This window comes from Plecotus auritus (assembly GCF_963455305.1).
Source record: "Plecotus auritus genome assembly, chromosome: 1".
Lineage (NCBI taxonomy): Eukaryota > Metazoa > Chordata > Mammalia > Chiroptera > Vespertilionidae > Plecotus > Plecotus auritus.
Genome location: NC_137770.1, coordinates 32131201 through 32143294, shown reverse-complemented (window position 1 = coordinate 32143294; position 12094 = coordinate 32131201). Strand labels below are relative to the sequence as shown.

The 12094-nt window shown below is 39.0% G+C and overlaps 1 protein-coding gene across 4 annotated transcripts in view; it reads left to right on the top strand.

Moving 5' to 3' along the window:
- Nucleotides 1-12094, top strand: part of PALS1 (protein associated with LIN7 1, MAGUK p55 family member) — an 88693-nt gene that overhangs the window by 56866 nt on the left and 19733 nt on the right. For all 4 annotated transcript variants that reach the window (XM_080683996.1, XM_080683994.1, XM_080683997.1 and 1 more), the window contains 4 exons: nt 2377-2454; nt 3245-3391; nt 6776-6937; nt 8426-8503. In XM_080683996.1, the coding sequence (XP_080540122.1) occupies nt 2377-2454; nt 3245-3391; nt 6776-6937; nt 8426-8503 (465 nt within the window). The remainder of the gene's footprint in view (nt 1-2376; nt 2455-3244; nt 3392-6775; nt 6938-8425; nt 8504-12094) is intronic.

Here is a 12094-nt window from a genome sequence, read left to right as displayed (position 1 = left end):
GCTTTTTGTGTTCAGTGTTTAATGTATTCTGAAAACAGCTTTTAATTGAAGGTTTTAAAAAGATATAAATAAGGCATCTCCAATCTTGGTGAGGGGTGGACATTTTGTCATTATTATAGGATTTTAAGTTATTTTGACATAAAAACTAATAATTGTAGCCCAGCTGGTGTGGCTCAGTGGTTGAACATCGACCTATGAACAAGGAGGTCATGGTTGGATTCCTGGTCAGGGCACATGCCTGGATTGTATTCTTGGGTTGCAGGCTTGGTCCCCAGTAAGGGGCGTGCAGTGATTCTCATCATTGATGTTTCTATCTCTCTCTCTCCCTTCCTTTCTCTGAAATAAATAAAATAAAATTCAAACTTTAAAAAAAACCTAATAATTCTGAAAGCCCATCAAGTAAATTTATTTCATGGAATCCAGACACCAGACAGAAAAAAGTAGGGAAGGGTAGGACTTCCAGAGCTACAGACTTATAAAATAGGTTAGAAGGCACTTTGCATAGTTACACATTACTCTTTTTTATGTGTAATAGACATTTGGAAATAGAAAAGGAAAGAAAGAGGCATTGACAATGAGAATATACATAGCATAATCTTTGGGGGAAAGTAATCCACAGAGCAAAATTTGTACCTATAAGTATTATAGAAGAAAAAAGAGTGAAAATAAATGAATCAAACATAACAGCTTAAATGATTAAAGATTAAAAAGTAAAATAAATAAAGCAGAAGAAAGAAATTAAATTATTTCAGTGGAAAGAACAATAGATTGAACATTAGAAGCTGGTTTTTTGAAAATTACAAAAAAAATGGAGAAACCTTTGACTTGTTAGATGAAGAAAAATATATCAGTAACATTAGGAATGAATAAAGGAGCATGAATACAGACACAGAAGATTAAAAATTATAGCATATTACAGCTTTCTTAATAAATGTGAAAGAGCTATCAGGTGAATGGTTTTCTAAAATAATATAAATTGTCAAAAGTGACATAAGAAAAGATAGCCAAAAAAAGTAGACCAGTAGCTATAGATAAAATTGAAAATCAGAAATCCACCCTAAAAAATATCTATCAGGCCTGGATGATTTTATGTACAAGGTCTATCAAAACACTCAGGAACATACAATTTTAATGTTAAACAAACTTTTTTGACATTTAAACATAGACTATTTTCCAATTCATTATACTAGGATATAATGACCTAGGTAGTAAAACCAGACAGTTTTATAAACCAGTATACATTGACCACATTCACCAATCCAGTTTATGAATATTAATATAGAAATATCAATAACGCATATATTAAAATACATTAAATAATACTTCATTATGTGCTTAGTTTATATGGATTATCGCCATCTTTTGAGAACCTTAAATGGTAGCTGCCATTCTACAGATAAGGAAACAAAGGCTAAAAAATTCATCATAGTCGAATGGTGTTTACCCTAGGAATGTAAGAATTGCTTTACAGTGGGAAATTTTTAAATGTAATTCACCATAATATGGTGATTGTTGCATTACTCTTATATAAATTTATCTTGTTAAGTCTGTAACTCTTGAAAGTGTCATTTGTGATTTAAAATGTAGTTGCATAAACATGATTAAAAACGATAAAACATCAAGATAACTTAGTTTTTCTTCCCTTATGTAATTATTAATCTACTAGAGGCCTGTTGCAGGAAGATTCCTGCAAGAATAGGGCTTCCTGCAGCCAGAGCAAAGCAGAGAAGGGAGCGAAGCCCGCTGAGGCGTATGCAAATTAACCACCATCTTTGTTGGGTTAATTTGCATACTCGCTCCTGATTGGCTGGTGGGCAGAGCGGAGGGATGGTCAACTTGCATGTTTCTCTTTGATTAGTGTAGATCTGTGGTCGGCAAACTGCGGCTTGCGAGCCACATGCGGCTCTTTGGCCCCTTGAGTGTGGCTCTTCCACAAAATACCACAGCCTAGGCGAGTCTATTTTGAAGAAGTGGCGTTAGAAGAAGTTTAAGTTTAAAAAAATTGGCTCTCAAAAGAAATTTCAATCATTGTACTGTTGATATTTGGCTCTGTTGACTAATGAGTTTGCCGACCACTGGTGTAGATTTTATAGTATGTTAGGAGAAACTTACAAGAAGAAAATAGTTCATTCATATGCATAAATACCAAAATCCTATCTAGTGTTGTCTTTTTAAATAAAGAATATTATTGTTAACCATGATAACAAGATTGAAAATTCTGTGAGAAAAAATAATTTTTTTCTAACAATTCTATTTAGTGCCTTTCTTATAAGTAATTTTTACAATTTTAAATGTATCTTTTTAAAAATACATGTATAGGTGTTGGTGATATTTTCTGTAACCTAGGAAGAATTCATCTTTCTTTTTGTTCCTTAGGTACAAATTGTTTTGAAGTCAATCCACCAGAAGGAAGGGCAAGAATTAACTGCTTTGCTGAATGCTCCACATATTCAGGTAGAAAATGTACAGAGCATTATGTATATGTGGTTTTTCCAAATTCCAAGTCTCTCTGAATTAGTCCCTTAGGGCTAGAAGAGACTTTAGATATTATCGATAGGCTGTTTGATTATTTACAACTCCCACTGTGAAATAATATTGTTGGATTATATATTTTCATATTTAAAATTAACTTTAGTTTTGAAATAACTTATTCTTTTAAAAAATTTCTTCCCTGTTTTGTTTTCCCTCCCATAAATTTAAATTATCTATGGTTTTGGGCCTTAAAATTGATTTTGTTTTTTTTTGCAGTATAATAAGCACTTCAGACTTTCAGAACCTATCCTAGACTATGCCTGTTATACCTAACACATCTTTTTAATATTACTTTAGTTGTTGTTGTTAATCCTCACCCGAGGATATTGTTCCATTGATTTTCAGGGAGAGTAGAAGAGAGAAGGGAAAGATAGAGAGAAACATCGATGTGAGAAACATCAATTGGTTGCCTCCTGCAGGAGCCCTGACCAGGGCCCAGGCTGGGAAGGAGCTGCAACCATGGTATGTGCCCTTTACCGGAATCGAACCCGGGACCCTTTGGTCCACAGGCTGACCCTCTATCCGCTGAGCCAAACCAACCATGGCCCTAACACATCTTTAATTGTTATTAGCTTGAAAGATACAGGGTTGCATTTGTACCTCCTTGGAAAGTTTGGCAACAAATCTGAATATATCATTAATTATAGTATTTCTTTTAAAGGTTTAATGATCAGAATACTGTTTTTTAATGCTATGGATTTTTTTTAAACAGGCACTTTTACTGGCCCATGATAAGGTTGCAGAGCAGGAAATGCAGCTAGAGCCCATTACAGATGAGAGAGTTTATGAAAGCATTGGCCAGTATGGAGGAGAAACTGTAAAAATAGTGCGTATAGAAAAGGCTCGAGATATTCCATTGGTAAGTATTCCATGTATGTGATCTGAGATCCTTTCTACCCAGGGATCTTTTGTATAGCAGACAGTTAAAGACCCCTTTATGTTTCTGGTAGTTTTTCTCTTTTGAGATAAATTTGTTGAAATTATGTTCTTTCTCATACTCCTTTTTCAGAGAAAAATGTGTTCATCTTTCTCACCCCTAATTTGATGAAAATAGTAGCTTGTGAAAAAATTGTTGAGGAACAGAGGGATAAGGAACCTGCTTTATTATTCTCCTAATTTAAAAAAAAATCTGACCTTTTTATTCACTTAAAATCTGTTGAAACACAATTACTTATATATACTTCACATATACTTAGAAGTATGTATTTATTAATGTTTATATTTGTTTTATAGTTTTTATATGTAAAACTTTTTAAATCTCTTCTTAGTCTGCTATTATTGCCTTAATTTTTTTTTCCTTTATTTTCAAAGATATTCTTGAATCCTGATCTCAAATTGTGTTTTGAATAGTGGGATACATAAAATACAGACCATATTTTATGGGCAGTTTATGTAACTTAGTTTTTTTCCCCACTAGAAAAAAAATTGGGCAAGTTTAGGATAAAAATCTTATAAATTCTGTATACTTTGAAGCTTTTTTCTGTATTTTATATTTCCATTTTTGAATGTATATGTTTAATTGTATTTCTAATTTGTGTGATAATAATGTTTAATATTTTTTTTCTCATTTTTTTAAATCTTTATTCAGATTATTACAATTGTTTCTCCTTTTTCCCCCCATAGCTCCCCTCCACCCGGTTCCCACCCCACCTTCTGCCCTTACCTCCCCCCCACTGTCCTCATCCATAGGTGTATGATTTTTGTCCAGTCTCTTCCTGAACCCCCCATAACCCTTTCCCCCTGAGAATTATCAGTCCACTCCCTTTCTGTGCCCCTGATTCTATTATATTCACCAGATCATTCTGTTCCTCAGGTTTTTAATTCACTTGATTTTTAGGTTCACTTGTTGATAGACATGTATTTGTTGTTCATAATTTTTATCTTTACTTTTTTCTTCTTCCTCTTCTTTAAGAATACCTTTCAGCATTTCATATAATACTGGTTTGGTGGTGATGAACTCCTTTAGCTTTTTCTTATCTGTGAAGCTCTTTATCTGCCCTTCAATTCTGAATGATAGCTTTGCTGGGTAGAGTAATCTTGGTTGTAGGTTCTTGCTATTCATCACTTTGAAAATTTCTTGCCACTCCCATCTGGCCTGCATAGTTTCTGTTGAGAAATCAGCTGACAATCATATGGGTGCTCCCTTGTAGGTAATTAACTGTTTTTCTCTTGCTGCTTTTAAGATTCTCTCTTTGTCTTTTGCTCTTGGCATTTTAATTATGATGTGTCTTGGTGTGGTCCTTTTTGGATTCCTTTTGTTTGGGGTTCTGTGCACTTCCTGGACTTGTAAGTCTATTTCTTTCACCAGGTGGGGGAAGTTTTCAGTCATTATTTCTTCAAATAGGTTTTCAGTATCTTGCTATCTCTCTTCTTCTGGCACCCCCATAATTCTGATGTTGGTACACTTGAAGTTGTCCCAGAGGCTTCTTACACTATCTTCAACTTTTTGGATTTTTTTTTCTTTTTGCTTTTTCGGTTGAGTGTTTTTTGTTTCTTTGTATTTCAATTCTTTGACTTGATTCTTGTGTTCCTCTAGTCTGTTTTTGGGTCTCTGTATAATATTTTTTATTTCAGTCAGTGTATGTTTAATTTCTAGTTGGTCCTTTTTCATATCTTCGAGGGTCTCGTTATATTTATCGGCCTTTTCTAGGATATTCTTGAAAAGCCTTATAACCGTGGCTTTGAATTCTATATCCAGTCGTTTGTTTTCCTCCATTTCTTTTGTTTGTGATCTGTTTCTTTGACGCCGCATTTTCACTGCTTCCCTTAGTTGGTAGGGTAGGTTTGTGTGCTAGATGTCCTATAGGGCCCAGTGGGTCGGCCTCCCCAGTTAACCTGAGGTGGATACTCTTGGTGCACCCCTTTGTGGACTGTGTGTACAGCCTTGTTGTAGTTAAGTCTTGATTGTTGTTGGTATCACTGGGAGGAATTGACCTCCAGGCCAGTTGGCTGTGAGGATCAGCTGTGTCTATGCTGGGAGAAGTTCGGTGCTGGAGACAGCCTTATAGGATTAGACTTGCCAAATTGCAAAAGCCTCTGGGCTCAGCTTGGATGGGGTGGAGTCTCAGGGCGGAGCAGACAGTCTTGGCTTCCCGTCAGCCTTGCCCTTGAGTGTGCGCGCCTCCAGACCTCTGCCTTTTCCGGCTCCCGAGTCTCCGCCCGAGAGTCCAGATTCCCCCCAGTAAGAGCGTGGGTCCCCAGGGGCTTGCTTAGAACTGAGGTTCAGTGCAGTCAGAACTGGGGTTCAGTGCAGTCAGGTGCTTCCGACTCCCTTCTGCTAGGGAAAGCCTGTGGCAACCTCCGCAGCCTTTGTGCACACTGGCACACACGTCTCCAGACCCCTGCCCGCCGGGGCTCCCCCGGGTCTCCCCCGGGTCTCCGAGTCTCCGGGTGCCTTTCTCTCTACCTGACAGTCCAGACGCCCCCTGTATGAGCCTGGGTCCATGGGATTTCGCCCGGGACTGGGGTTCAGTGCAGTCAGAACTGGGGTTCAGTGCGGTTGGGGGCTTCCCTCCCCCTTCCGCCAGAGAAAGTCAGCCAGGCTCTTAGCAGCCCTTCCCTCTGCGCGCACAAAGACCGTTTGCCGTACCTCCAATTCTCTGTGAGCTTTTCTCTTTCCTTCTAGTTGTAGAATTTTCACTCAGCCAGCTTTCCTGTGGTTCTGGATGGTGTTCATTCTGTCTTTTAGTTGTAGTTTTGAAATTGTTGTGCGAGGCAGCAGTTTGGGTGCTTACCTATGCCGCCATCTTGGTTTCTCTTGTTTAATATATTTTAATGTGAATTGGATATAGCTATAATATTGAACATTTGAATAATCAACCAGAATAGTTTTCATTCCCCATCATATTTTAAATTTTAAAAAAGGACTTTTATAGATATGACATGTTCTCTAATTACACCTAAATATAGTGTAACCATTTTGAATAGCATCCAACATATAGAGAACAAGTCTTCAGGTGGTTTTTATGCAAGTGCGTTTTTCTGTTGTATGCTTCAAAAGCCTGCTTGATTTTGAGAATTTTAATGAATGCAATGTTTCTGTAGCAGAAAATGTAAGGAAAATGGTCACCTAAATAGTAACCTAATTATCTTGATTACTCTAGCTGTGTAAGTCAATTTCTTCCTCAAGATAACTGAAGGCTAGTATTATTGAATAGAAAAAAATATAAGAATTTAAAAATGAAGAAATCTTTAACCAAAAAATTGCATTTTTATTTTAAAATTGGATGTTGAATTTTTTTAGGGTGCTACAGTTCGTAATGAAATGGATTCTGTCATCATTAGTCGGATAGTAAAAGGGGGTGCTGCAGAGAAAAGTGGTCTTTTACATGAAGGAGATGAAGTTCTGGAGATTAATGGCATTGAAATTCGGGGAAAAGATGTAAATGAGGTTTTTGACTTGTTGGTAAGTTGACACAGGTAGACGAATATTTAGTAGGTTCTTGAAAGTTGATTTTTTGTTATTAGACTTCAGAATAAAACATTTTTAAGTATTTTTAAAATAATTGCTAAGAGGACTAGATAATTTCTAGCCTAATTTTCACATGATATTTTTACAATATTTATTAGTAGAGTTTTATTTTGGGATGGGTACTACTGATATTTTTTTTTTTATTTTGAGCTTTGTTACTTACTATCAGGTGTATTTTATTTACCTCTGAAGTCACAAATATATCTCATTAATTCATTCAACATGTATTTATTTAAGTGCCTACTATGGGCCAGCTGCTAGAAAAACAGTAACAAAACGAAGTCCATGCCCTCATGATATTTATATTCATTTTGTTTGTGATCTACAATCAATTGTTATTTTCTTAATGTTAGGTTATTAAGATGTATAGGACAATACATCTACATTGTCCAACAACTACATATGGTAGCTATTTCAATTTAAATTAACAATTAAAATTGAGTTTCTCATTCCTAACAACTGTATTCTAGATAAGAACAGTATGTAGCTAATGGCTCTCATATTATGGTATAGATATAGAACATTTATATGATCATAGAAAGTTCTATTAGACAGTGCTCGTATAATCAGGAAGCCGTTTATAGACAGCTTTTGAGAGCAATTTCTGATCACTGTATATATCCCCACAAACCAGATTTATATTCTTATTGACTTAATATCAATTGTTACAATAGAATCTCTCCTATCTGCTGATGTCTGTTGACAAATCTAGAAAACATCCTTAGTCCTTATTTTCACTGAACCCCATTTATTGCTTTGGGAGAGCAAAGTGCAAATCATTGTTTTTAGCCATTGTTTTATTGGCTGCTATCTCTAGGTTGAGCACTGCTTCCTGCTATCTCAGGACCAGAAATTATGCTTATTGTTCTATTGTCTAAACTGGAGGTATCTAAACAATAGTTAGTGGTGTACTGGGAAATAATAGTGAACCTAGCAATGAGACTATAGAATTAAAAATAGAATGGATGACAGAGACAAAGCATCTGGGAAGTGAGAATATTTGTGTCACTTTTATTATCCTAGTCAAAATTACTATTTCAGTTTCTACTGTATTAAAATGTATGTATATCAGAGTAGGTAACCCAGAATTGTTATAGCACTCTGGTATTGTCCAACCCTTCACTGTGGAATCTTCCTAAACTTACACTAAGTAGAAGATCAAAACCCAAGACTTATGGGCTAAATGGCTTTGCCCAGTGTGCCAGAATTACAGAATGCCTTATTACTGGCTAGCTCTCCTATAATGAAGTCTATGAAAGGCATAATTTGTACTTTCTGACAAAATGGGATTCATCTTTACTGATTATTTTAAGTCTCCTAGGGGTTCCAGAATAGTCCACTGTAGAGAATATTGATCATAAGATCATGAAATGATTTTCATAAATAATGGATTTTAAGAATTACCTAATCTCTCTATTACAGTCTGATATGCATGGTACTTTGACATTTGTTCTGATCCCCAGTCAACAGATCAAGCCTCCTCCTGCCAAGGAAACTGTAGTAAGTAATATTTTTTTGTTTGTTCATTATTTATTGTCTGATGGCTACTGTTTACTTTTTTCTAAATTAATAAAGTTTATTTTTAGAGTAGTTTTAGGTTCACAGCAAAATGAAGCAAAAAGTTCAGTTTCACATACCTCTTATTCACACATATGCATAATCTCCCCCACTATCATCATCCTGCACCAGAATGGTACATTTGTTACATCAATGAATTAATGATTCCATTATTACTCAGAGTTCATCCTAATATATAAAAACCTTGGGTCATAATGACCAGTAACGACCGAGGCTTGACCAACCAGAAGTCAGTCCTGCAGTCAGCGCTGGGTTGCCGTGGCAACTGACTGTTGATGGGGCTGCAAATCAGGGCCAGAGAGAGGCCTGAAGAGAGAAGCAGGGACTGATCCATTGCCTCAGCTTTTGATCAGCACTTGCCTCTTTCTTTCTCTCCCAGTCTGGCCAGCAGCCGCATCTTCATTTCTCTCCAGGCATCCACCAGGGCTGCTGATCAGCCTCGCCTTTCTGATCAGGCCTCGTTGATAGGCCCAGAGACGCTGACTGGCATAGGAACTGACCAATCAGAACCAAATCTGGGTCAACTGTGAGGAGCCAGTGGCTGTTTAGAAGGCGGAGCTTTTGACGCTGACTGGCATAGAAACTGACCAGTCAGAACCAAATCTGGGTCAACTGTGAGGAGCCAATGGCTGCCTAGGAGGCGGAGCTTCTGACGCTGACTGGCATAGAAACCGACCACTCAGAACTAAATAGGCGTGCAGGGGAGGGCAGTTGGGGGCGAGATCAGGCCAGCAGGGGAGGGCATTTGGGGGTGAGATCAGACTGGCAGGGAAGGGTAGTTGGGGGTGAGATCAGGCAGGCAGGGGAGGGCAGTTGAGGGCAACCTGGCCAGCAGGGGAGGGCAGTTGGAGGTGAGATCAGGCCAGCAAGGGAGGGCAGTTGTGGGCAAGATCAGGTAGGCTGGTGGAGGGATTAGGGGCAATCAGGCAGGCAGGCAGAGGCAATTAGGGGCAATTAGGCAGGCAGGCAGGTGAGTGGTTAGGAGCCAGCAGCCCCAGATTGCGAGAGGGATGTCTGACTGCCGGTACAGGGATCAGGCCTAAACCGGCAGTCGAACATCTCCCAAGTGGTCCCTGATTGCAGAGGGTGCAGGCTGGGCTGAGGGAACCCCCCACCCCATACACAAATATAAAAGCCTAAGTCACCCATCGACTGGTCACTATGGCTATACTGACCCACCAGGGGGCAGACGCTCAATGCAGGAGCTGCCCCCCGGTGGTCAGTGCACTCCCACAGCCAGCCTTTCATGGCCCCTCCCCAGTCCCCCAATTGGCCCCGATGGGGGTTTGGCCAGCCAACCTCCCGGGGTCACTCCCCCTGGCCAGCCGGACCCCCAATAGGCCTCGACCTCCGGCCAGGCCAAGAGACCCCACCTGTGCATAAATTCGTGCACTGGGCCTCTAGTAGTGTTTTTTTTTCTTCTAGTAGTTTTAATAGGATTTACTTTGGGTGGTGTACATTCTATGGGTTTGACAAATGTGTAATTCCATTGTATCACATAGAAGTTTCCCTGACCTAAAAATCCTCTGCTCTGTCTATTCATCAATTCCTTCTCCCAACCATGGCAACCACTGGTCTCTATAGTTTTGCCTTTTCTAGAATGTCTTATAGTTGAAATGTCATATAGTTGGCCATTTCAGATTTGTATTTTCATTAGTGATAAACGTTTAAGTTTCCTTCATGTCTTCTTATAGCTTGATAGCTCATTTCTTTTTAGCATTGAATAATATTCTGTTGTCTAAGATATACAACAGTTTATCCATTCGTCAACTGAAAGACATCTTGGTTGCTTCCAGATTTTTGATAGTTGTAAGTATCATTGCTGTAAACATCCTTGTGCAGGTTTTTGCATGGACATAAATTTTCAGTTCATTTAAACTTACACCCACACAAAAACTTATGCCATAGATGTTATTGTTTGGGGTATCAGAAGTGTCACCTTAAATATTTCTTGCACTCAAATAAAAATAAGGAAATTCACTAGTTTTTATTTAGATAAATATGAAATATCAATATTTTAAATGAGTAAACTCATAAAATGTCTTTTAGAATTTTTGTGACTTGTAACAGTGAACTTTGTCTTTTTCTGTTATTTTAGGTGGGTTTATTTCACTTAAATATATCAATGTAGAGGGAAGAAGTGCTTGTACACTCGTATTTTAGAATGAACATTGCTCTTTATGTTTAACATTTACTCAACTAGCTATATTAAAAGACAAACTTTCTTACTGTGTGATCCAACAGTTCCATTCCAAGGTGTATATCCAAGAGAATTGAAAACATGTATCTAACACAAACTTGTACTTGAGTGTTCACAGTAGCATTATTTATAACTAGAAGCCTGGTGCATGAGATTTGTGCACAGGGGGGCGGGGGGTGGGAGTCCCTCAGCCCAGCCTGTGCCCTCTTGCAGTCTAGGAGCCCTTGGGGGATGTCTGACTGATGGTTTAGGCCTGCTCCCCGGGCAGTCGGTCATCCTTAGCATTGCTGCGGAGGCCGGAGAGGCTCCCGCCACCACTGCTGCGCTTGCCAGCTGTGAGCCGGGCTTCTGGCTGAGTGGCACTCCCCCTGTGGGAGTGCACTCACCACCAGGGGGCAGCTCCTACATTGAACGGGATAAGGCCAAAACCGGCTCTCCAACATTCCCCGAGGGGTCCCGGATTGCAAGAGGGCACAGACCAGGCTGAGAGACCCCACCAGTGCACGATCAGGGCCAGGGAGGAACTCAGGAGGTTGGCCAGCCGGGGAGGGATCACAGGAGGGCTCCAGGGCATGTCCGGCCCATCTCGCTCAGTCCTGATCGGCTGGACCCCAGCAGCAAGCTAACCTACCAGGTGGAGCGTCTGCCACCTGGTGGTCATTGCACATCATAGAAACTGGTTGACCGGTCGACTGTCTGCCCCCTGGTGGTCAGTGCATGTCATAGAGAGCTGTTGAGCAGTCTTAGCATATCATTAGCATATTACACTTGGATTGGTTGAACGGACAACCGGACACTTAGCATATTAGGCTTTTATTATATAGGGTAGCCAGGTAGTAGAAACAACCCAAATGTCTGCCAGCTAATGAATGGAAAATGAAATGTGTGATATTATTTGGCAATTAAAAGGAATAAAATATGCTTCAACATGGATTAACCTTGATAAAATTATGATGAGTGAATGATGCCAGTCACAAAAGCCATGTGTTGGTTCATTTACATGACTGTCTAGAATAGGTAAATCCACAGAGACAGAAAGTAGATTAATAGCTTCTTAGGTGTAAGGGTGGTGAGTGAGGAGGGAATGGGAGGCATTCTTAATCTATATGGTGTTTCTTTTGGGGCTGATAAAAATGTTCTAAAAATGTTGGTAGTTGTACAACTCTTAATTAAACCATCTAGTTGTGTACATGGTGCCTTGTATAGTATATGAATTATCTCAATAAAGCTGTTAAAAAATTACAGACTTCAAAGTGCTGGGTTAACATGGAAGCCTGGTCTATTATATCTGTTGCTACTCTTAACTTTTATAA